The 26,196-nt window shown below is 32.3% G+C and overlaps 1 protein-coding gene and 1 pseudogene across 2 annotated transcripts; both read right to left on the bottom strand.

Moving 5' to 3' along the window:
- Window positions 1-12,106, bottom strand: LOC122576219 (elongation of very long chain fatty acids protein 6-like). 2 transcript variants are annotated; one of them, XM_043746160.1, is made up of 3 exons: window positions 11,952-12,106; window positions 3,716-4,118; window positions 1-761 (listed from the first exon to the last, which is right to left on the bottom strand). In XM_043746160.1, exons 2-3 carry the CDS (start codon window positions 4,039-4,041, stop codon window positions 254-256), a joined length of 834 nt encoding a protein of 277 aa, XP_043602095.1. In that variant the 5' UTR covers window positions 4,042-4,118; window positions 11,952-12,106; the 3' UTR covers window positions 1-253. The 2 variants fall into 2 exon arrangements, with proteins under 2 accessions (XP_043602095.1, XP_043602096.1); XM_043746161.1 differs by lacking the exon at window positions 11,952-12,106 and adding an exon at window positions 5,386-5,742.
- A 10,384-nt stretch (window positions 12,107-22,490) lies between these two features.
- Window positions 22,491-26,196, bottom strand: part of LOC122576644 — a 6,821-nt pseudogene continuing 3,115 nt past the window's right edge.

Genomic DNA, 26,196 nt, shown 5'->3' with positions numbered 1-26,196 from the left:
TTTAGTGTGCGAGATTTACTTTAATTATATTTCTCCATTTTCATTCTTTCACAATCAATTTTTACAACTTTGCCTTCACAAAGAGAAAACTATATTCATCAAATTATTTCTTGACGTCCATATCCATCACATGAGATTTTGATAAAGTTTTTCTTAAGACATGTCACTGAAAAGCATCCGTAAAAAAGATTTAAAAAATTTTTCACCTGCTCTACATAAACTTCAGCTTGTTATAACTTGCAGATCTATTGGGCTAATCCTTCTTTCCAATTTTGTTTATGTGTTTGTTAGATAAATAAGCCTGCTGGAAGAATCTGGCAAATAAAATGAAATAGCTGAGGTACATCAGCATAGCAAGTTTGATGTTCAAAGGCGTAACGTGACATTCAACTTGGGCACTGTGTACATAGTAGTAAGCTGACGCAGTTAAAATGCAACCCACAACCATTTGTGATAGCTGTAGCGTAGTAACAAACATAGCGACCCATTTTGGTATATTGAATCGCATTGCTTTCAGAGCATAATAGGAGTACATCCAGGCATGAACGAAAGAGTTTACCAAGCCAAACCACTTGCCATTTCCTGTGGCCTCTGCATAAGAGAACCATGTATAGAGAAGGACTGTCACGTGATGGTACCAATGTAGAAAGATCAATGGTTGCTTTCGTAACACAATGAAGGCTGTGTCGCCAAATTCTACTAGCTTCGATAGGGCAAAGGTCCATGACCAAAAACCGAAAACTGGATCTTGAGTAAGATGGCTGAAAAGAATATAATTACATTTCTATTATGATATAATATTTTGGAAATACTGTTATATGTTATGAACATGATATATAAATTGAAGTTATATAGTATGTTTCTTAATATCTGTTTTATGTTGCGTATTTTTCATATTACAAACAGTTTACTTTTGTGTTGGAAATGGCTGTATTTATTTCGAGTATAGTACAATAATAAAAAATGCAATTTTTTGTATTATAATATCAAAAATAAAAATCCCCATTTATCCATATTTTATACATTTCTTTGAAGTTTCTCAATTTTCCAGAGCATCGAACAACATTTTGCAATAAAAGTTAACAAAAAGACGCGAATTTCCAGTATTAAAGAAAATTTACAGACAAAATTAAATTACAGATTAAAACTGTTTAGCTGAATTCCTTGCTTGAGGACAATTGCTACGTTTAAACTATCCTTCTAAACGTAATAATTTCTGGGATATTCCGTGAAATATGTTTTCAATCTCAATTTTGCAGGATATTTTTACTCCTTCGACATAGATTTCCCCGTGTAAAGAAAATATGTGTCAAATATATTACGAATCCCTTGCTAGATACGAATGCTATCACAAGGCGGATTGAGCATGTACAGATAATTTTAGCATAAAATTAAATTCTGTATGCATTTACATTTAAAAAGTTTCGGGCTAATATTATTTAAAAAAAAAAAAACAGTTTTTAAGGTAAATGAAGTTTTATTGTATATTATTCAACGTATATCCCTTCCTTGTCACATTTTTCTGAATTGTTTCTACAGTATCCAGACACTTCCCTTTCCGTGGCATCGTCAACTTAGGAAACGGAAAAATAATCCCAGGCAGCCCATTAAACAACTGAAGGGCATTCTAGATATGTGACCGATGTAAATGAGGGCCACAGAGTCACAAGCGAAAATAATGTCGATCGCATTTTTTGATTCAAGAGGATAATTCGCTGTGAATTTGTGCCCCCCCCCCCTCCTCGCAGCCAGACTACAATTAGATCATTTTACATTAAAGTACTTGATCACCTTTAGAAAAGAAAGAGAAAGAAAAAAAATTTAGGCGAAACATATATCAATTACGAGAATGATTTCTCCTGTACCACAACTTTTTTGCTTGAAAATCGATCATGGCAAAGCTGAAGGTGATACTGAAAGGACAGCATTTTGACGATATAGAATCATTTCAGACGAATGCGACAGTTACTCTGAATATAATTTCAAAAAGACACTACATATATGATTTCCAACCTTTCGGTTGAATGACCAATCTGAAATTTATATAGAAAGGGAAGGAATATACGTTGAGTAATAATAAAATTTCATTTATCTTAAAAGTTGTATTTTTAATAACATTAGTTTCGTAACTTTTTGTGTGCACTGTATAAGTTGCTAAAAATGCCAAAATCAATTTTTTTGTTCAGGGTAAGTCAAAATTATCTGTTAGGATCATCACACCGTGATTCTATATTCTCGATTTAATGGTAGTTGACGTAAAAAAGTTACCGTAGTTTTGACCTTGATTTTGACCATAGACAAGTCGAGGTCAAAAGTCAATTTCTTTTATCACGGAGGTTAGCTTTGCGAAAGTACCAATGTCGCAAATCAACCGTTCTCTTGAAAAATGATAAAGTTCTATCGGCTACTACATTGGCTACATTATGTCTACATTTCATTCATATCACAGTTAGGGAGGAAATAAATAACGTGATATTGAGGAAAAAGAGAGTTATTATTACTTAGTACGTGAGATAGCGCATCATAAATACAACAAAGCCAACTTCATGATTTCGCATTATTCTAAAATTACTTAGTGCATGAGAAAATCTCTTCATACAGCAGTTACATGATGTCGAATAAAGCATCATTTGGTGTTATTAGCATTTTGCAGCAGAACACGTATAGTACACATGAAGATAAAATATGTTTTTCTTTTTACAAAATTAAATTTCTTTATACGTTGGTCGATACACCACGTTATTTACTATACGAAAATATTAACTTGCTTATGCCAAAAAGCGATTAGTTCAAGACATATTTTAATAAATTACACTTTCCAAACAAAGTGGCAAATGTAATGCATATCTCCTGTAATGCATCGATTAATGCATAAAGAAATGTGACTTTATTTTAAAGAAATGTAATTAACCTTCATGTGGTCTTTACGTGACTACTAGCAAAATAACAATATGAAATCGTACCCTCTTCTGCACCATTCATCTCTCGTTTGAAAGGCATTTTTCATGCTGTAATTTTAGAATAATGTGAAACCACGAAGTTAGTTGCTACCTTAAATTCCTGTTTCCTCATTAATATCACACTATTTACTTTCTACCTGCGAAATAAATATATTGTTAATAATGTCAGTAAGAGCTAGTAGAACAGCATCATTCTTCAAATGAACGATTAAAATGCGAACATGCTTATTTTGTAAGGTTGATCGTCGTGACGAGTAAAATAGGACACAAGCAAAAAATATTTGTCCTTTTGAGCATGAATTTCAGTCTAGGTCAATTTTGCGGCAACTTTCTTGCGTCAATCTTTGCTAAACCGAGAGAGTAGAATTTCGCTGTGCTGTTCATGACATATAATTATCATTGTCTTGAAATCTAGACCCACCTACATAATTTGCTACATTTTGCGTATGTAAATACGATCAAACACTAATAATTGCATCATTCTGGTATGAGAATTTAATATCGAAGATAAACTCAATCTAATGATGAATTAATAAATGCAAGTTACATTCTTTAAAACTTTTTTTATAAATTTATTTCATGCTTTGAATAAATGTTCAAAATTTAATTCTTATTTGGATAATGTTTCCAAATATGAAAATTTATATTTACATAATTTATATTTCATAGATAATATTTAATTAATAAATAATTTTCAAGTTATTACATATTCTGTTGAAAATATTTTAAGAAGTAGAATATAAAACTGATATTACCTAGGTATACAGATGCTGTGGTAAAATCCATGATGCCTTAATACATGAAACATACCCGGCATGCTTCTAAGAAACCCAAAAATGGAGTATATTGCAAGCAGTGCACTCCACAAAATAAGCATGCCTCTCAATTCGTATTTTGGCCTATTTGACATGTAATGTTTCCCGGCAAAAATTAGAGTGACATAGATACCACAGTAATAAAAACAGTTCGGAAACTGGTCCTTAAACCACATTTGAGTACCCCAGAAATCGAAGTTCTTTTCGAAGTCGAAGACATACGAGTAATTTGGTATAGTGAGCGGCGTATGACCCAGGTCGTTCATGTTGGAATATTTTTTCTACTTGCTGATTATCAAAAGCTTAGGAAGAAGACACAGTCTTCGTCTTTGTTGCCAATTTACTGAAAAGAAAGAAAAATAATTACTGACATTGCTTTTTCAAATGTAGGAAATAAAAATATTCTCAAAAAAATATGCGCAAGATAATATACAATTTTAACAGAGTAAATGATTAATTATTATAACAACAGCACCGAAATATTATTGTACGTTCGAAAAAATTATTGTATATCACTGAGAATATATAAGTACCGAAATAATTGCAGCTAATACGATTATAGTGCTGTGCCTTAATGTATGTATATGCATATATGTATTATCGTGGGAAGATTATATAAGAAAGACCCGACGAAATATATACAATGTTGCGAGAAAACGTGTTCGATCGACAGGCCGAAAGGATCGAGAAACTTCAATGGGCCTAATGGATCATCAACGTATCCTCAGTCCTTCAGTTAAAATCTTTAAAGTGTTGAATACTCGGGGCCTATGCGGCCCGTACGGGCGGAGCACGGCTAGCGCTGACGATCGCTGTGGACGGAATACTTTTTCGCTAGATTGAACTCTGTTGATTGACTATTCAAAGCGCAAATCGTAATAAGTTATAGTAATTTTTTTGCACGAGATCAAATGATTCAAGAACGTTATTTTTTAGTATTAATTATTTATTATAAACATTGAAATGTACAATAAACTAGAATTTGGGTAGTAAACTAGAAAACAATAAACTAGAAAACTAAATTAGTAAATAATTATAACAAGTTAATAATTCAGTTGTGCGTGAAAAATTTCAAAACAATTATCGATACATAATCCGACATCGCATTTTCTACATTCGTATCCCGTGTCGCTCCTACTCTTACTTTCACACAAACAACACATTTTCTTCTTGATAATTGTGTTGTGCCGGCACGATTAGGGCATTTTGACGGAAAATGCCTATCAATTAAACGAAACGGTAAATCCTCAGACTTTCTCTTTCCTCCTCTTACCATGCTTCTACGTTGGAAATACTTTCGTAAAATGTATCTTATCAATGCTAAATGAAATTCACTAAATTTTTGTTTCGAAGCAATAGATTTTTGATATAAAATATATGCATTATATATAGCTAAATCTAACAAGTGGAAAAATAATTTTTTGTACCACTTCATAGTTTTCCTTAGGGAATTAAGTCTACTCAAAATCATATCAACCCTATCTACAGCACCCATGTTGGAATTATAGTCGGCAATACATGATGCTTTCTTCTTATATAATCAAGTACGATAATCCCTTTTCTCAGATTCAATCGATGCAGCTGCATGTGCAGAAAGACAACATCCAAACCTCCTTTTTATCATGCCATTTCATTGCCAATAAAATGCCAGTCGATCGGTAGCACGTTTCTCCACTCTTCAACTTTTCTTCCATGTGGGGCATATTTCTCCTATTTTTACGAACGGTTCCAAATGCGTTGGTTTTGTTTTCGTATAATAAGGTATACAAACGTGGTCTCGTGTATCAATTATCCGTAATTAGTGTATAGCCCTTTCCAAGATATGGCTGAAGCAGCGTCATCACAAAATCTCCAGAGATTCCAATGGCTGTGTTACTTCCACTAATGTTTGTTCTTTGTCCAGTATAAATTACGAAGTCCAATACATAATTAGTTTTACAGTCACTAAGGAGAAATAATTTAATGCCGAACCTACTTCGCTTGGATGGTATAAACTGTTGAAAATAACATCTGCCCTTNGTACAGCAAAAGACTTTCGTCGACGCATAGATTTTCGTAAGGTGCAAATGACTGCGAAAAGGAAACCTTTAATTTACCGATTACTGGTCGTATTTTTGCTAAAGGATCGTCACTTGCTGTATTATTATCGTTAAAGTGCAACATTTGTGATAATACCATGTATCGATCTCGTGTCATTATTTTGCGAAAAATATTGTTTTTCAACAGTACGTCCGTAGACCAGTATTCTTTCAAAGACAGTTTCTTCGAACGCGGCATTACCATTGAAATGCATTTATATTTATCTCACACAAACGTAGTAGTATTACTTCTGCGTAGGTGTTCGGAAAAATTGACAAACGCATATATGCGTCCTTAGTCCACACCGACAGCTTTCGTCAGACGCATATATGCGTCCATAGCACTCTAAGGGTTAAATAGTTACTTGGATGAAAGCGTACGTGACCATGATCGCGGGCGGTTACGGAACGCGTGCGTGGTGGAGGTATGAAAAGAAGACAAAGGGTGCTTGAGGGAGAAATCATCGGAAATCCTAATTCTAGTAATTCTAATGATCATTCTATATATGTCTCCATGTTTGTATGTTTGTGCCCCTACAGCTTAAACACAACTTAACCGATTGTGGTTTCAAATTCGATTTACAGGTCTCAAGAGATTCGTACCTGTCACGGAAGTATTGTAGGTTATACAGCACATTGACGAAAACAAAATGACAGGCGATATTTCTGATCTCCGGGAGGGAAAGTGTTTATTTTCTTTTTCATTATAACAGATTCACCCATAGGTTTTCGAAGGTATCAAAAAGGTTTAAATAAAATAAATATTAAAATAGAATGATATCCGACTATGCAAAATTAAAAAAATGATAAAAGAAAAGACAAGATGTATGTGTTTCACTCAGGTATATGAAGCACACATTGAAATATGTTTGAAAAATATTGTGACAATTTTTAATTAGAGCTAATGCCCGACTACGGCATTTCTAAATGTTACTTATTTGCAAATTTGGTAACTATATCAATTATCTAAAAATATCTGAATGCCTACCTTATATTTCTGAGAAAGAGCATGCATCCCGTTTTTTTATTTCTTTTATTTTTGCATAGTCAGGTATCAAAAATATATAGTAACTCGCGAAAGTATTTAAACGCCTTTCAAAACAGAATAATTTTTTTTAAACTGGGCCAAATGATTTGAATTTTTTGAGAGATCAGAAGGATTAGTTAACTGAAGACTTGCAAAAAAGTTATGAATAAATTGCAGTTGTTGGGAATCGGAAAGAGGATGGTAAATGAAATTTGTTGCAATTTTTTTATCTGGCTCTGTAATGAAAATTAAGCAACAAATTTAGAAGAATTATATCATTTATATACGTACTGAAAATTTAATCGAAATCAGTTGGTGCAAAAACAGTAACAGTCATCGAAAGATGAACAAAAATGTAGATTTATCACAGTTGTAGGCCGAAAAAATCTCGTTAAAAAAAGTCGTAGAAAACTACGTTTTGCATCGTGTTTAATCGTTTGTAGCAACATTAATCAACTTCGATGAATTTTTCGACAAATGACACAACTTTTTAGAAGATGTTGTTTAAATTTCCATTACAAGCCCAGATAAAAAATTTGTAAAAAGTGTTTTTTACTTTTTTCTCCACAATTCTGATCGATTACATTCTTTTTCAACATTTCTGTCACCTAATGAACTAACCTCTCAAAAAAATTCAAATCATTTGGTTCACTTTTAAAAAAGTTATTCTATTTTTAAGGGTGTTCGAACACTTTCGTAAGCCACTCTGTATATTTTATTCTCATTAGTTGATTTTATCTTGATACGTGCACTACGTTCGAGCGATGTGCGATCATTTCTTTTCAGTTTTGTGGATAAATTGTTTCTTAATAAATTAAATTCTATCCATCCCTGTCAGATATTAATCGTAGAGAATAATTTTTACAAATCAAGAATTTGCATCAAAATTAAATAACAAATAAGTATCATGAAATAACGAATAATTTATTTCCTAAAATGGAAAATAAATCTCTAGCAAAAAACGAATAAATTTAATGTTTGTACAAAATATTTATTACTATTTAAAAAATAAATTGATTTTCAAATTACCTTAAAATTTAATTTTAAAATCATATTATGTTTCATTCGAAAGAATAACACACAGGAGAATCTACAATATCAATATTCCTGTGATACGGATACAAGGGACTAGTTTTAGCCAGTTCTAGCCTTCTCAGTCGTCAATTCCTGATGAAATTTTCAATATTGAATATATTAAATTAATAACGTTTGACAGGTTCTCTGAATGACAACAATTCAGAAACTATTGGATAAGATTACATAAGTTCGGAGAACAAAAGTTTTATGATTTCGGATATTTAATTACAATCGTCACAATTTTCCTCACCAATAGATGAAAACTTTTGTAACTATATCAAACTTATATTGTTTCAAATTTTTAATGAAAAGCTTACTTTTGGCTTCAATAAATCTTTACTAGTCAAAAAATTTAACATATATATATGTATATACACATAAGTAGTTGTAGAATTATGAGCAATGTCAACACCTTTTCTTACTATAAGTAAACGTTACAGTAGAGCAAGTCATTGTGATTTGGACCAGCTGATATCATAGTAAGCCATTTTACATCTAAATGATTGATAGTTAAAACAGCAGGATTGCCTATTCTAATATCGAGTGGACAGATATTCACTTTATGTATGGTCGAGTGTCTGTATTGTTACAGAAGGAAATCATTTTGAAACTTCATCGATTTTGATGTAGTCTTGTGATATATGAAATATGAAATATATTGCCAATGTCAACATTCATACACAACATGTATTTATTATGGGGTTAACTTACAATTTGATTTCAATTAAATTTGGGTTATATTTGGATTTACTAATAAATAGGGTAATGGTAATTTATAATTATCAGGTTCATTACTTCATTTTATTATTGATACTATATAACTGGAGATATTTCAATCATTATGTTAAAAATACAATAATTTGGTTGTCACAGCTATACCGCCGATAAAATAAAACTTCTACTATGTAACTAATGTAATGTTAGTTTCGAATTTCGTGATCGGAAATATTGGTTTAAATACGTTGTACGTTCTGCGTATGAGTACCACTGTCTGAATCAACAAAGATCATTCTATGTTTCATCACCAGATGTCTGTAATGATGGCAAACAAAGAGCTGGAATTTCGGTCGGGAATTGGTAAAATAAATACTTGCACATTTGAGTGTTGAATTCCTTCAAAAATCCATTGCCCATTCATCCCCTTCGACAATTTTGCTATTACCTTTCATATGCACAAAGTATTTTTCTACCCATAAAGCAAACTATTCACTACAAAAGTTCGCCCAATCGGTAAATGTATTTGAGGCAAAACATAATACGTTTATTATGATTTTTGTGGAGGTGGTCGCAGCATTATTTTGTATTGGAAAATGTGTATTATGGAACAATTGGAAGATGTATATTATGAAACTAAGTATCCTTATAAGTATTAATTTTTAGATAACACTTGTCTTTATGTTTTCTATTTCGACTTTTGGTATAATATGTATTATAACATCTAAACATTAACTTTTCTCGATCAAATTTCACTTCATTATTGCATTTAATACAATTCACGATGTCATGAATTATTTTTCGGCAAATCAAAAAATCTACCAATTTTTCATAGTTGCTATTTTATGTATATCTCAGAATTCATATAACTTCATGGCAAGGCGATCGGTGAGCAATAAAATGAGTTTGGTCTTGATACAATATCGAATTTTGTTTGAAACCAATGAGGAAAATGAAGAGGAATACCTGTGTTTACATTGTCGTGGTCAAATTAAATGATTTAACCCAAACCTAACCCAAACATGGTCTGCAAAATACGATATATATTATGTATGTAGTATTGAAAATAGTTTTGTGTATATCTCCGAAACTAAGACCAAACAGGTTATATATATTGGGCAAAATTACTCAGCATGTTAATCTTGACAGTATATTTCAAGGTCACTAAAATCTGAACAATTACAGAATAGTACACCTGTTCATTAAACAAAATTCATAAGAAAATATAAAAGCCTAGCGTATAGAATTTACAAGTATCTTTTTATAAGTATATATAAGTAGAATTTATAATATATGAATTATAATTCAGTTCATTTTTTGTATTATTATTGAAGAAAAGTTATTTGTTACAAATTATTATATATTATTATTATTGTTATATTATACTATTTGTGTACAAATTATTGTAAGTGAATAGAAACAGAATAGAAACATAATTATAATGATAATTAAATTCTCATACAGAATAAAAGCCATCTGGATTTGTACATTTTTTATCTGTACATTTCTGCTGGCTTTGATTTCGCAGAAAACCGGTTCTATTGCTGCAAACCTGAGTTTATTTTCTTTGAAATGAAGATAAAGAAATAAAGAATAACAATTTCAAATAATAAATCGTTTCAATTATTTAATTATTTTTATCATAGAGATGACATAGAGAAAATGATGTTATTTTATATCAAAATAAAGTAAATTATTTTCAACTGAATCAATTATTTTAATCTACTTCCTGAAATCAAATAACATACGAATGAGATTTTTAAAATTAATTAAAGTCTTAGATATTATGTTAAATATTACATAACTTGTAATCAAATAAAACATGTTAATTGAATAGATATTTTTCAAATATTTCATTCAAATAATGCCAAAACCTTAACCCAACAATACACACCATTAATTCAATAAAATGCTGCACATTTCTATTTTTTAACGTATTTTTAAGATTTGAATCCCATAGTTCATAAGAAAATGATTTATACGATATAATGCAAACACATTAAATCTTTGCTATGGCAATACTGAGCGATTAATCAATGAACCATTTATGTGAACGAATTAGATCATTTTCAAATTTTTGTAAGATGATAAAGGTGGTCGTTATTTCTAATATTGACATAATATATTGTAGTTCGAAACTATTTGAGAGATTAATAAATTACAAAATACGAAGTAAAAATAAAAGATTATTTCGCGTTACAACTTAAGAATGAAATAATTCCAAGAAAAATGATGTACCTATTCAAGCAAATTAGAGTGCATAGTTATTCCAAGATATCTTCTATTGTTGTACAATCTCGTTTCAAAATAGTCTAGCCAGACTTATATTTGGGAGCAACATTGTAATTAAATTAAAAATTGCTCGTTTCTAATTTTCAATATACTTCTGATATTTGAATCTGAGATAAGATATTTAATGAAGGAAAAAATTTAATGAGCTTCACATAGTCGGGGCCAATTAAACATGGAAATAGATTTTATCCGTGGTAGTTTTGAATAACTAACTAATAAACCATTTTTAGATACGCAGATGAATACATCAGATCATTTTGAGGTTGTATTACTTTATAAGATCGTAAAAAAGGTTGGTAAAAATGTTGCATCTTGAATGAAAAATTAAGCAAAAATCTAATTTGATATTTCATACATTAAAACGATTAATAAATATTTAGTCTCTTTCCTTCCCTTTTTTTCATCGTTCAATAGCAAATATTCTGTCATAAATCTTGAAGTTTTCAAAGGGATGTCATGCGATGGTGACAAACCACCGTTTATTAATTAAATTTTAAACCTGATTGTCCGAACCGCACCGTCCCTTCCTCTATAGTAAAAGACTTACAGCTGAGAGCGTGATTCAAGAAAGGGCGGTAATCTTAAAACCTTTAACACACAAAGAAATCGATCTGGTTTCCAAACATTATAATACAAAGTTCTAAGATTTCGCTGCAGCATAAGGTATCGACAAGTAAAGATAAAATTTACGCAAAGGTAATAATACACAATTTAGACAATTCGAAGTTCTTATGATTATTGTAGATATAGTCCTACATTTAACATAATCGACTAACCAATTTATCAATTATCCTTTTCACTTCCGGAACTAATTTAATTATAAATGATTCTAGAACCCAAGAGCTTGGATCGAATAACGTTAATACATTTATTAACAATTCGAGAGAATGTTGGTCCGAACTTTTCCATCTCATATTTACTTTGCAAAAAAATTGTGAATCATTAATTTTCTTGTCAAAAAATAAAATACTTGAATGTTACTACTTACAGTTCAACGCGATTTTACTTCTTTGAAACGATGAAACACTTTGGAGTCCAGTTTTTATTTCTACGGAAATATTTCCCCGATCCAAGTACCTCTGCACTTCCTCTTCGTACGTGTGTAATTCAGCAATGAGAAATGGTATACTTGGATAATGAACATTTGCAACTGACGTAGAGCGTCTAATATCCCACTCCTGACACTATATTATTACGTATGGATAGAATAGAATTAATGTAGACACATGTACCTTGGATTGAGCTATTTTTACCGATTTAACTTACATTTATGCAATACATACGATTCCAGATGATGACGCACATTGAAGGTTGTATCGCAACTTTTTTTTAAATAAGTATCGATTGAGAGCAAAGTGTGAGGGGTCAGAATTTCAACCTTAAATAAAAGTTAAGGAGCCGAATACTTGTATTGTGGTCGGTCTGCCAACTATCCTCTTCATTTCAAGTATTAAGTTATTTGAAGAATTGAGAACATATCCGAAAAATTTAATACGATTTATCTTTACGCTGCATCGCAACAAAAGCATACGTTGTTATGTATTTATTTATTTGCATGTTTAAATATGGGTTAATATTAAATATTGGTTAAATATAGATTTATAGACTTGAATAGAGATCTCTATCACACGTGTAATTAAATTTCTAGCTTAGTCGACGCATTTTCATACCATTTATTCTCCTCGAACTCACCTCTTGCAAACTTTCATATTATCTTTGGCAAATGATAACAAATATTTCGGTTTCCAATCACCAAAGCGTGAGAAATAACATTTTCTAATTTCTTAATTTGTTGTGATGGAATTACTTCAATAAAAGTGACATTTGAAAAGGTTTGGATGTACACAGATAATGCATGATCGTTCCAACAGCAGCTTGTTTCTGGTTTACTTGCGCTCAATGTTACACACTTTGGAGAGAAAGTAAGAAATAAAATGAGGAAGAAAGAAAGACACGAACAAACTGAGGAAAGATATAAATAATAGTCAACAATTCTTAGAGTGATTTCTAAAGTGGACTTCCCTCAATAGTAGATGCGTATTTAATATGATTAATATTTTGCCTAGGAAGAATCGCTCGCCAGAGCGGAGTTTGTAACTTAGATTATTCAAAGCTACGTGATTTGAAATTTGTATAAAAATATTTACATATTTATTTTGCTGAAAAAGATTCAGAATCTCGATTTGTAATATTTAGATTAGATTTTCGGAAAACATCCGTAATTTTCCTGTTGTAAAGTCAAACACCTTGATATCAATATATACAATTCAGCGCCATTCTTTTCCTTCAAGACATCATGTGTGAAATTTCATCCTATCATATAGGATGCTTTTGAAATAGCTGACCAAAGATTAGTGTCGTATTCTATCATTTCTCAAGATGAAAAAGTGTCACATAGGCCGGAAAACTTCTTCTTACGGAAATAAAAATATTTTTTTTGTGACGGGCTATTTTAAGAATGCTTGAAACTTATTTAAAGAAATTGTTAAAAGTGGATTCCTTTTGCAACATACAGGCACTTGTTCATACACGAAGTAAAATCTGTCCACACGAAATTATAACAAGCTATCTTGCTATCTATATTAATTATCAAACGTTTCTTTCTTATCAAAAGACTCTTTACAGATTGCTAATCAGTCACGGGCGACCACTAGATTGAAGAAAGCATAAAAAGATTTCTTTATTTTAGAGATGATAAAATCAAATGCAATTTCAATATTCAATAAAAGACATTGCAATAGTTACTGCAATTATTTGTTATTTTATTTTATTTCTTATTCTCTACTGTCGGATAAAATTAGCATTTATACTATCCTGATGCCGATGTAGATGATAATGGCGTGGTGTATTCAGCACTTTCAACAATCACTTCTAAAATTGTTTGCTTTAATTTACATCACAAATTTGCTTTTTATAATCATTCTTCTAAAAACGGTTTTATTAAGGAAAATCCTAATATATCTTCTTGATCGTCATTTACACTATATTCATCGTTACTTACTTCGCTCATTCCTAACATCATATTTTTTTCTAAATTTTCTCTATTTAGATACACCATATTGCCAAAGCATTTCTGATAAACAAAAGCAGTGGATATAAGTAACAAAATTAATAAATGTATTTTCTCATTTCCTAAAAGCACTTCTACGGAACTTACAACTCTAAGTTTCAAAAATGTATTAAAACTTAGTTATGCCTAAGCTTTAGAAAAGTTTACACATAAAGCATTATAAATCAAATATCGTGACAAGCTAAATGGTTATCTAACCATTACATTATATGTATGGTTGCGTATGCAAGGTGAATCTACTAACTTGGTCAAACATAACTCTGTTTCTATAGCAGGTAAGAATGAATTGTATAGGAAATTTTGCATTGTTTATCAAGTTCTATTATTGTGCAGTGCAATTTCTTCAGAAGTTCATCGATGCAATTGCAAAGTACAATTACACCTCCCTTTTAAACGGGGTCCTAAAACTTTTTTACATCGATTGACTCCGTGTGTTATTCTAAACAAAAAAATATTAAGATGCAATTTCAAAAATATTAATATTTCGTAAGATATTTCAGAAATTAAAGTTCTTCTGGCTATAAACAAAATCCAAGTCGTATATGGCAACGATACATATAAAAACATAAACTCACGAATGACTGCGAAATCGTGCCCATATCAGAAACCTTGCTTAAACTAATTGTTAACGTTTTAACAACGATAATAAAGATTGATAAATAAGGAAAAATTTTTCTTTATTGCTTCAGTCATTTCGATATTGACTTTAGGAACCCCATGATAAAAAAGAGATTATTTTGTAGCTAAAATTTCAAGGGATATGATTGCATATTATTAAAAAAACATCTAACTAAAAAATTGATAAAATAACAATTTGTTCATATTTTCAGCTCAAAATTAATCTTTCAATTTTAAAGAAAAATTATTGAAACATGTAAAACCCTAATTAAAATCTGTAGAAAAAGTGAACTCAATTCGATAAGTAGTTTCTGGAATAAAAATTCATACGTAGTTGCAGTTATGACTCGTTTTCGAGGAACTCGCAGAATAATATGTAACAAGATTCTGTTTTCGCAGTGTGTGTAATTAACAGTTCGTACGCCGTGTAGGCTTTCAGTGTATTGTTAGAGTAAACTGAAAGTTTATTGATGAAATAACTGAAGTGACTTAAGATTCGAACCTGAGATAACGTTGAACCTTATACATCGTGTCCATCAATAGGATGCTCATGCAATCTGATTAATCTTCTACCTGATTAATTCCGCAAAGTATCGTTCATTTGTTTTTCTATTAGTAATATCTTGTCTATGAAACATGATTTTTAACGAAAATTGTTTTAGAAAAATAGATGAAGTCAGCTCCATACATTCAGATTATATATAAAAGAGCTACTAAAAAAAGAAAAAAGTAAATAAGATGTATTGGGCTCGCCCAATTAATAGTATCCAAGAAAAGAAGGATAATATTTCCAAATACTATCTGAACAATGCGATTTTAGTAAATTCTTTATTGTCAAATTGTTACTCTACATACTGAATAATTTTATGCGGTACTGCGATGAGTAAATTGCGGAAATTTGATGATACAAACATTCACACAATTCATAGAATATGCAAAAGTACAGAAAATAACCAAAATAAAGTATTTATTCTAATATTTGTTAGATGAAACCAATTTTTACCTAAATTCCGTTTTTTTAATCATGTTCGAAAAATATAAAAATGCATAAAAATCCGCAATCTAGCAACGAACGAACTAAATGACAGTGCAGTTGCCGTGTGAATACCAGTGCGTTCTTTCTATGTTTTTTAAATTATATGGGTGCAAAAATATCATCGACGGCTGACCAACCGAGAATGCCGAAGATCAATATCGCGATATTGTATTTTATAACAATCGCAGTCTGAACGTTTCCATAGATGAAAATGACCAATCGACGTCTATATATCGCCACATGAAGCAACTCTAAAAACATGTATGAATTACAAGAAATAAAACAGGCAACAAGGACATATTATCGTAGCTACTATACAATAATTCTGCATAGTTACAGAATTATGGTGAAAATATTTTCAATAATTAGCTATACTACGTCTATCATGCTTAATTTAAAAAAGAAAGGAAATTGACATCTGCAAGCTTCAAAAGAAACGATTTGCTAATGAAGACTTATAACAACTAATATTTATCCCGTTACAGGTGGAAAAATTGCAACATAGGGTGTAATAATAATAGATAATTATAATATATTTTTGGCGATTCAGAACAGCAATGTTACGGATTAAGTCAATAACGATGGTCTTGATCTAAATAATTTATTACGACTAGAATTAGCCGAAGCACTAGGACCGATATTCTGTACTACTAGAACCGATAAACTGAGCGAGTAGATGTCTACTTTCGCAATTGATATAAATAGTGGGGTACTGACGTATTTATTGTTAATGTATTACGTTAATCAAGATACGTGACTTTGTCTCCGGATACGGTGACCTTATTTCTTTTCTAGTGAACACACATATAGATCTCCATGTATAGGTTGCACATAATATTTCATTTATTGCAACGAAAACAATGCTATGTATGCTCCTATATTAGGGAAGAGTTTCTTGAAACGCGTCACAGCCTCGAAACCCTGCAAAGCTTGAAGTTTCGAGTTTCGAGAATTCAAAACTCTCAAACCCTAAATAAGAAAAAGTATAAAATAAATAAAGAATCGTTCGCAGCGTGACCAGAAGATTTACTTCTTTTGCTCGCTACTAACATCTTTAAGTTCTGGAATGATAATGCAAAGTATTCAAATTTTTAAAAAGTATTAAAAAAATGATATTCCTTGAAACACTTTAAAAATGTTAATATTCTTGAACAAGAATATGTATTAGATATTTTTGTATACTGTTATGTTTTTGTCTGTGTTTTTCTTTAATAAAGATTTATGCAAAGATATTGGCCTCAGTTCTTAAAGCAAGATAATCTCCTTACAAAACAAAATTAGCACTTCAAATTTTGAATTTCGTAAGTTTTGTAAGTTTCGAGAATTGAAAACTTAGGATCGAATCCACCTCTAGTTTATGTCATAATTTCATTAGATGATTAACATTTCCTTCATATTTACATACATATATCATTGACATATTAACATACATTAGCATTATTCATGCAGAAGTGCCTTTCAAAATACGACATTAAGCGACATTGATACCATTGATGTTATGTAACATAAGAAACGCTTTCTTCTGACCTTTTCTTTTTTTTTTCTTTTTTGCACGTAAAGAAATGGACACTCCGCTGCTGCTAATAATTGGCAACAGCAGAATAGTGTCGGACTCTTACCGACTAAAACTCCACGATGACCATCCTACGCGTATGACAGGAGTGCTCCAGGAACCTTAATTATCTTTCTGTTGCACTTCCCTCCCGTGTCCTCTTGTTCGAGCCAGTCCTAAAAATTCCCTGACTATTGAATTTGGCGCTAGGGGGGTGGGGTCATTGCCCCTACGCTTTCTTCTGACCTGTAATATTCATTACGCGATTCTCATAGTGTCTCGTCCCAAACACTATTCGGAACACTATTTTGGAAAAGAACTGTACTATCATATTAAATTTTTGAAACACCCGTTTTTCAGATTTCGTGATAAATGTATTAAGCTGGCTAACAATCAATTTATCATTTTAGTTCAGATTAATAAAATTTTCTGAGCAACTTTCAAGCAACTTGATATCATATTACCTCTGTAAATTTACTACATATTTACGTAATTCAACCACTTATTTGCCAAATCGGTTAATTCTACGAAAGAAAAAGTAGAGAAAATTGATGAAACTATATAAGATAAAAAGTATATCCACTTCAACATGCACTACGATTAACAGGTGTCATAATAATCAAAGTTCAAGAATCAATTGCATAAGTAATCTAGATATAGCGAACATGTATTTACACGGACACGGCAACACCGATTGATACCGCTACCTCATTGTCCTAAAAATAAGTAAAGTAGCCGTCCCGTCAAAACATTTGTAGTTTTCTGCCCAACTGTTATGACTTCGCTATATCGTGATCCATACTATTCTTTGGTCTGCCATGTAGAACTGTTTAATACTTTTTGTGTTAAGAACGCTAAATGCAATAGCGAAGCCTTTCCGTATAAAGTCGATATATAATTATTTACGTGATACACTTTTTCCGACAAGAAATTCATGTGTTTTTTTATCACTTTGATTTAGAATTTGCCGATATTTATCATATACGAAAAAGTATTCAGCCAATAATCATATCGCGCTGATGACGCAAAATAATAATTAGGCTATCGTTATAGTAGACGCAAATTCACGCAATGACGCCAACCATGCGTGAAATTATCTTCAGAAAAGGTGTCCATCCTTGTAAGCAAATATTAAGGTAGCTGCTGATTTCATACGAAACATGACGATTTATTTACATGATGAAAAAGGCGAGTAATGAATCAGTATTCTATATTCATGTAAAATTAATCTAATATATGTATGTGCATCCCGCTGTTTAGGGTGACCTACTTTCGTTCGTGTAAAGTGATTTACTCGCATTTCATCTTATTTTAGCTTCAAGAGAACTTTCAGTTCTCAAAAACGTTTTACATCTGTAGCCAAACAACCTGTATAGCATTAATAAAACTGTAACACTCTGTCCTTATAGAATGGTTGAGTTACGATCTATGGTTCCTTTAAACCTTTTGTTCCCTATGATGGGTACAACACGATGCGATAGAAAAATTTGATCTCGAATTTCAAGGTGCAAACAAATTTTTCACGGACTTGTTTTTACAAATCGCCACCGATTCAATGATGGTATCGCATTATAATGGTTTCTACACTTACTTTTTTCTATCCTACATATAAGAAAAATTATTAAAACTATTTGCAAGAATTGCAGCGGTGTAATAAATTATAATAATTATATTATTAATTATATTATTATTATTCATTTATTGGCTGCAATCTTTTAACATGAATTCTATTTAAAAATTTGATTAAAATAAAGATCGAAAATTTTAATAGATATATAAAAGAATAGAGATTAATTTCATTGTACGAAATTGATGTATTATTCTTATTAATAATCCTTAAAAATTTTAATAATTTTCCAATGACTTCAAAGTATATGTAGCGCGACAATACCCCTCAAAAGTAAGATACACGAAACTCGAAAGCCATATTCTTCGCACATATCTTAGATTCTCCCTCTAGAAAGAAATTTCTTGACTACTTGTACATTCTACGCGCACATACTAATAAACAATTCAGAAATGGACAGAACAGCAATTTTACATTATAATATGCCACATTTTGCACGCCGTAATTAGCAATATTAAATATTTCAAAATACTTATATTTGAATTTCTTTTTACAAAAAGGTTTTTCTTGACATTATACACAGCCTATTAGTTTTTTTAAAACTTTTTAAGAACGGTCCTTCTGTGATTAATCAAAAAGTCAGTATGCAGCGACTTATTATAGACATTACGTGTTAAAACTATTATATTTAAAGATGAATATTTCTATTTCAATTGGGCTAGACTGTTTAAAAATTGAACCATGTATAAATAATATATCAAATAACGTATCGTCAATATTTCAAAGGAATTTTAAACAAATCAATCTACACTGGCAAATACCTTAATGTTTTAATACTTACGGATGTAGATGTATATGCAGGAATAATCAAACAAATGAATTCTTACGTACGTGATTACGTAATACTTGATTAATCGAGTCCGGCTTTTGCTCGTGTTTGCGTAAGCTGCTGTAATCGTTATTAATAGAAATCATTAGAGATTACATTATAAATTCATTGAAGTAAATCATAATTCGTCGACTTCATTTTGTTAAATTTTAATGGCTTGTTTCTTGCTTATCCTCTGATAGAATGTTTTATGACGAATACAATGATCTACAGTACATACACTAAGGAAAGACATTTTCATTAACATTTGTTAAGGATTTATAAATAACGGAATATAAACTTTAATATTGTTATGTCTCGCGCTCCACACGAGTCATAACATGAGATAGAAAGGAACACGCCATGACTCGCAAATAGCGTGAGCTACAATTTTAGACAAATGGAATTAAAAACAGAAAACTTAAGAGAAATAAAAAATACGGCGCGTACAAACACTTTAATATCACAATAAAACAACAAACGTATGAACACACAATTATAATATTGTTAAAACCTGACCGAAGAATATCGAAATCGGAACAAGAAACAATGAGACGTCCGTTGGCACGCGCCGCCTGGCGCACGCTCTCCCCACCTAGTAACTGTCACGCGCCAAAGAATCAAAGATCGGCATCAGCAAAAGGTAACATCAGGTCAAGGAAAGTACGACTGGCGGAAATTAAAATGCTAAGAGGAACGCAACAGCAAGAACTTCAAAAAGGAAAAGTTCCAAAACAGTTGCTCGGAAACCATATCAGCGAAGAAAGGAAATTTTAATGCTTTTTGGAAGGACACCAGCAAAAATGAAGATTGCGTCGTCTACGGAAATAATCACGTGCCGAAACTCCGCGTATCTATGGAATAAATCGTCACGTAACAATTATTCCATGACATTTTTTAGTATAAACAAGCGTAGCCACTTAAAGTTTTTAGTCAGAGTTCAAAATCAAGTTTAGTTTAAGTTAAAGTTAAGAGAAGTTAGAGTTCAAGTTATCAAGTTGTCAAGCAGTTCAAGAGTTCAAGTTATCAAGTTGTCAAGCAGTTCAAGAGTTCAAGTTATCAAGTTGTCAAGCAGTTCAAGAGTTCAAGTTGTCAAGAAGTAGTTATCAAGCAGTTCAAGCAGTCAAGAATTAACAGTCGAGAGTTTGCAGTTTTAAGTTTTAAATTTTGTTAAGTTCTTCTGAGTTGAGAGTTTTCAGATATCAGTCAGTCTACAGGATGATCCAGGTACTCATGGCACACGGCGTGTTGGGGGAGTATCTGAGGAAAATCGGACGGGAGACGACGGACATCTGTCACCACTGCAGGGAGGGCAGGGACACGGCGCACCATACGCTGCAGTCTTGTCCGGCGTGGGAGCTGCCCCGCTACACCCTGCGGCACGTCATAGGCGAGAGGCTGACCCCCTCGGCGATCATAGCAGCGATACTGAGCGGGCCACAGGAATATGATGCTGTCCGCCTCTTCTGCGAGCGAGTTATGCTCGCAAAGGAGCAAGCAGAAAGGGAGAGAAAGAGAAAGTCCCACCATTGTAGGATAACGCGATGGAGGAGGATGGCAGTCGGGCGGCCTAGAGCCGCTTCATCGCCGCCACAACGGATCGCGACTAGAAGGAGGGACGGCGCCAGGGGCAATGCCTCTCCCCCCCCCCCCCCCCCAAGCGCCAAATTCAACAGTCAGGGAATCTATAGGACTGGCTCGAACGAGAGGACGCGGGAGGGGGTGCAACAGAAAAATAATTCACCGAGATTCCTGGAGCACCCCTGTCATACGCGTAGGATGGCCAACGTGGAGTTTTAGTCGGTAAGAGTCCGACACTACTCTGCTGCTGCCGTTATTAGCGGCGGCGGAGTATTCATGAGGATTTCTCCACATACAAAAAGAAAAAAGATATCAGTCAGTCAGTAGTCTTTGCGAAGCGGAGAATTGTTTTGCTTAGTCTTTGAGTAACATCAAGAAGTAAAACCAGACACTTGTTATTTGTAAACGAATTATATAGTCAGTCTTCGAACAATTATACTAACTTATTACAATATTCCAAGAGTACGATCGATTATATACATAAACAAGGTGAGAATCTAAACATTATAACATTCTCTTCTTCAATATCGAACCTGTACCATAGGTACTCGAATAAAATTATTCAACAATCAAGAAGACATTGAGAAGACTTTAATCCTTCCCGTCCTAGTACTCCTGCACGTAGCGGGTGGGCCGAAACATGGTATCTACTTACTTGATACGCTAGTCAACGCTACTCATACAGTTATGAATTAGAATATCAAAGACACAACAACTTGGAAATTAAAGATAGAGTCGCGCTTTAGAAAGATGCGACAAGTTTTGAATCCATTCAGTTGTCGCAAAAGTATTGGGAGCACGACCTTTTGGGATATTCAGAATAGTGTCGCGCTTTAGAAAAGCGCGATAAGTTCCTGGACCTATTCCATTCAGTCATTCGCCTCGTTTCGAATAATACTAATCGAAATAGTTGATAACTATTTCTGGTGACGGCAACTACCGTTTTGATTCGAGAAATCTAAGATTCGATATCGAGAATAACAGATAACGGTTACGAACACCGAAGATCAAGACCAGATCGTAACAATATAAATTTTATTATAAAGGACCCATTACTAAATAGATATTATATGCATTATATAAATTCAAATATTAAATATTGATATATACATATATGTAAATAGCAGAGTTTATAAAGTCGTGGCGTGACTTTGTATTTGCTGGTCTGAATCATCTGTTTGTAGTACAGAAGACAAGATAGGTATAGATGTAAATGGTATACTTGAATATAAATCTTATTCGCTTGTCATCCTTACCTTGTTGAAGTCTGATTTCAAAGATCGTAGCTCTAATGCAACATATTGTCCAAATTTATCATAATTATCTGGTTCTTTTTGTAATTTTTGCAAAACCGTTTGACATAATTCTTCATTGACATCATTCAGGCATTTGCATTTTTTGAATATTTGCACTTTTGGCGGATTCGTTGGTTTCTTTGATATTTCTTTAATTTTTGCATATCTTTCTATTTCTTCTTCTGTTTCAGTAATGTTTTTATCAAAAAAAAAAAAAAAAAAAAAAATAAACAATAACATTTTCACGCAGATAATTTATAACAAAATACAATTATTTATTACAATATTTTCACTTAGCTCAATACCTGATTATATTCTAATTTAAGTAATATAACAGAATAAAATCATAATGATAACATTTTCATTGCTTAGATACGTTAAGATTTTACCAGTGGTCCTCTTCCCCCAAACTTTTGGCATATATTATGCATTTTCTACTTATTTTGACGTCCATTTTTTGTGAAAATGACATATTGACTAAAAATCTTTTTAGAAATAGCTTCAATCTTGAACGTGTTTTCCTCGAAACCCAACTCAAATTTTGAAAAGATAAGACAGCATCATAGGAAGGAATATGTAGGAAACTTTCTTTTCGGAAAGAATCTTCAAGAAGATTCGAGCGGAGCCTTTGAGAGGATCCCAGTGATCGCGCATACCGTAAACGATAATCTTTTGTTTATATGATATTTATGTAAGAGTCTTTCATACAGCTTAAGAATATGAAAATAGAGTCGTCAATGTTTAATGTTTGAAATAAAAGATGACGAAGATGTCATACGTTGGTTTCAAGATCTTCTTCTCAACCTTCTTCTCAAAAGCAAGTACTGTGGAAAGCGACGTATAGAAATTGTATAGTACATTGGCATATACTTCAACCGTCCCGGGCTCGGAACTTTTCCATGTAAAACGAAGGGAAGTCAACAAGAAATTGTTTTCACCAAGGGCACCTGATTTGAAAACATAAAGTTATCGCTGTTAAAAATGTACAGTATTACGTACAGCTTTTGTCGTGCGGAAAGCTACGATAAACGTCGGCTTAAAGCATTGGAACTTGCTGATAAAAAAGAAATGCTTAATGATTGAAACATTTATGACAGGTACAATTTGTATCGAAACATGCTTGTTGACGATTATTTGTATCGTCAAAAATCTTATGGAAGAATTGATATCCTCAGTAAAATTATCCAAATTGATGAGAGCAAGTTTAGAAGAAGAACATATAATCACGCGAGACATTGAAGGATATTGGGTAATAAGGGTGATTGAAAATGATTTTGAAGATTTCCCAGTTGTAGAATGCCCAGAAAATTCAGAGATATCGAAACATTGATTTCTATTATCAAAGAACAGGTTCAGGGCATAGAAATACACAACGAGAAGAAAGCATATAATGCTTTTTCAAGAAATGAATTCACTCATACAGTAGTAAACAAAAAGATGAGATACATACATAGAAAATAGGATCAACATGGAGCTCAGCTAAATGTACCGACAGAAATGTCTATCTAACGTTCGGTTGAATATCAATGGCATCGTGAAAACAAAAAATTCAACATAGACCAATTTGAATACCTTATAAAGTTTATTTTAAGATTGGTCTTCTACATCTGTGATTTTGTGCATTTCTGATAAGTTTTTGTCTGTTCCACCAGAAAAAGACGCAACATTCGTATTCAGGACGTCAAAACGAATCGTATGATGCACTTTATGTACAGAAAGCTTTTTGAAGCACTTTTCTTTTGTAATGAGTCACTTTGTAACTATCCGTCGGGCATAATTTTCGAGATATTCGGAAAAAAACTATTGATATCGTTACAGTGAATTCTGCTTATATTGTGCGCTCATCATAGCGTACGCGTCGGTATTGGTTACCAGTAGCCTTGTGGCGGACAGGTATAATGACATAACTAAAATTTAATTCTTATCTTTTGTTTATAAATACATATATATAAATGGGTTATATGGGTTGGAGTTTGCTGTTCGTTTTTTTAATTTTGTCACTACAAGGCGGCCAGCAACGCTTGCGTAAGATAATACCAATTATTCACTCGCTTACTATTTTTATAATTAAAATGTTTTTCATAAAAACATAATGTTTACAATTAAATTGTTGTTGATTCAGAGAAAGCTAGCCCCACCCGCGTTTGTTGCATAAACAGAAGAAAAGTAATTGTTCATGACGAGATCATTCTATCCAACCACTAGCAACTAATACAGGCGTAAAACCTGCCACAAACGCACAATCATAAGTAGTAGCGATATATACTGTCACTTGCGAGTGTGTCGAAAAATATGGTTGACCAACCAATCATTGTGTCGATTATTATGGGTGACCGACCATTTAGCATGGACCAAATCGAGAAAGCGTCAGACTCAAACCCAATACATCTATAATATTCATCTTTTATTGAGTTATAGCAGACATCTTTTACAGTCTCGTATATGGAGTTCCGCACTGAGGTTTAAGTTCGCCCAATTCTCATTTCTATATATTATGAACAAAAGATAGGTGGTTGGTAATATATGCAAACGCGTAGGCTATTATACTGATCTTACTAGCTGAATGAAAACATTTATAAAAAATTCTTTCTTTCCATTGAATCGCAGAAACCGAAATAACTATATAATTTTTCAAAAAGAAATAAGTATTGACTTCAAAATACCACTATCTAGTAAAGTATACATATAAGTAATTACATTACATGTGTTTATATTCAATAAATGAGTGTAATAATTATAATTTTAAACTTACAATTGACATCGATGTTCGCGTGAACGAGGATTGGATCACGTTCAGGATGAGAACTGGAATTAAAAATTCGAATGCATTAAAATAGGGCTAGTACGATGTTCCTACATTATTCGTATCGCTCTTGCTTCTTTTCTTAGTTTTTCACAATTTTTCTGACATCTTATGATTTATGATTAAATAATAATAAATAATGTTATTTAGAAGTAACAAATAACTGATAGTTAAAATAATATGTTTAATCAGTGCTGTTTGCTTTAGTATACTTTATCTGGTTCCGTAAGTTATAAATCTTCCGCTGAATTTCTTTCGCGGTACACTCGTGTTTCAACCCAATTTCAGACAATAATTTGTTTTTTCTCGATTTCTGTAATCCACGTGCTTTCTATCCCACAATACCGACTGTTGCTGGTACAAGTTAATTAATTTGAAAGTGCTATCCTTTGACCATTCTTTACCCGACGACATTTCGACAATGCGAGTAACTTTGGTTTGAAAACATGGTTAAAAAAATGTCTCCGTTTCTAACTTTTTTCGCCTTTATAAATTGTATTAAACGAGAGTGTTGATCTAATTAGCGAAGTATTGATGTCCTGTTTATCTAGTCTAGAAGCATATTCGCTTAGGGTTCGAAACTGGTTCGTGCTTCGAAAGCAACTCTCTGACAGTAGAATTACTTTGTAGCCACTTGAGAGGATAATCCTAAGGACAATAGTTAACGCTCCATGGTACGTCAGAAATGAAGATATACGAAAAGACTTAAAGACTCCAACAGTTAAAGAGGAAATCGCCAGATATGCAAAAAAGTATAAAGAAAGGCTTGCAACACACCCAAATCAGCTGGTTGCTGAAACGAATAATACAATAACAGAAAGAAGACTGAAGAAGAAGCACCCT

This window comes from Bombus pyrosoma, linkage group LG16 (genome assembly GCF_014825855.1).
Source record: "Bombus pyrosoma isolate SC7728 linkage group LG16, ASM1482585v1, whole genome shotgun sequence".
In the NCBI taxonomy this organism is placed as follows: Eukaryota; Metazoa; Arthropoda; class Insecta; order Hymenoptera; family Apidae; genus Bombus; species Bombus pyrosoma.
Note: the sequence above shows the minus strand (reverse complement) of the source record. Positions and strands in the feature narration are given on the sequence as shown.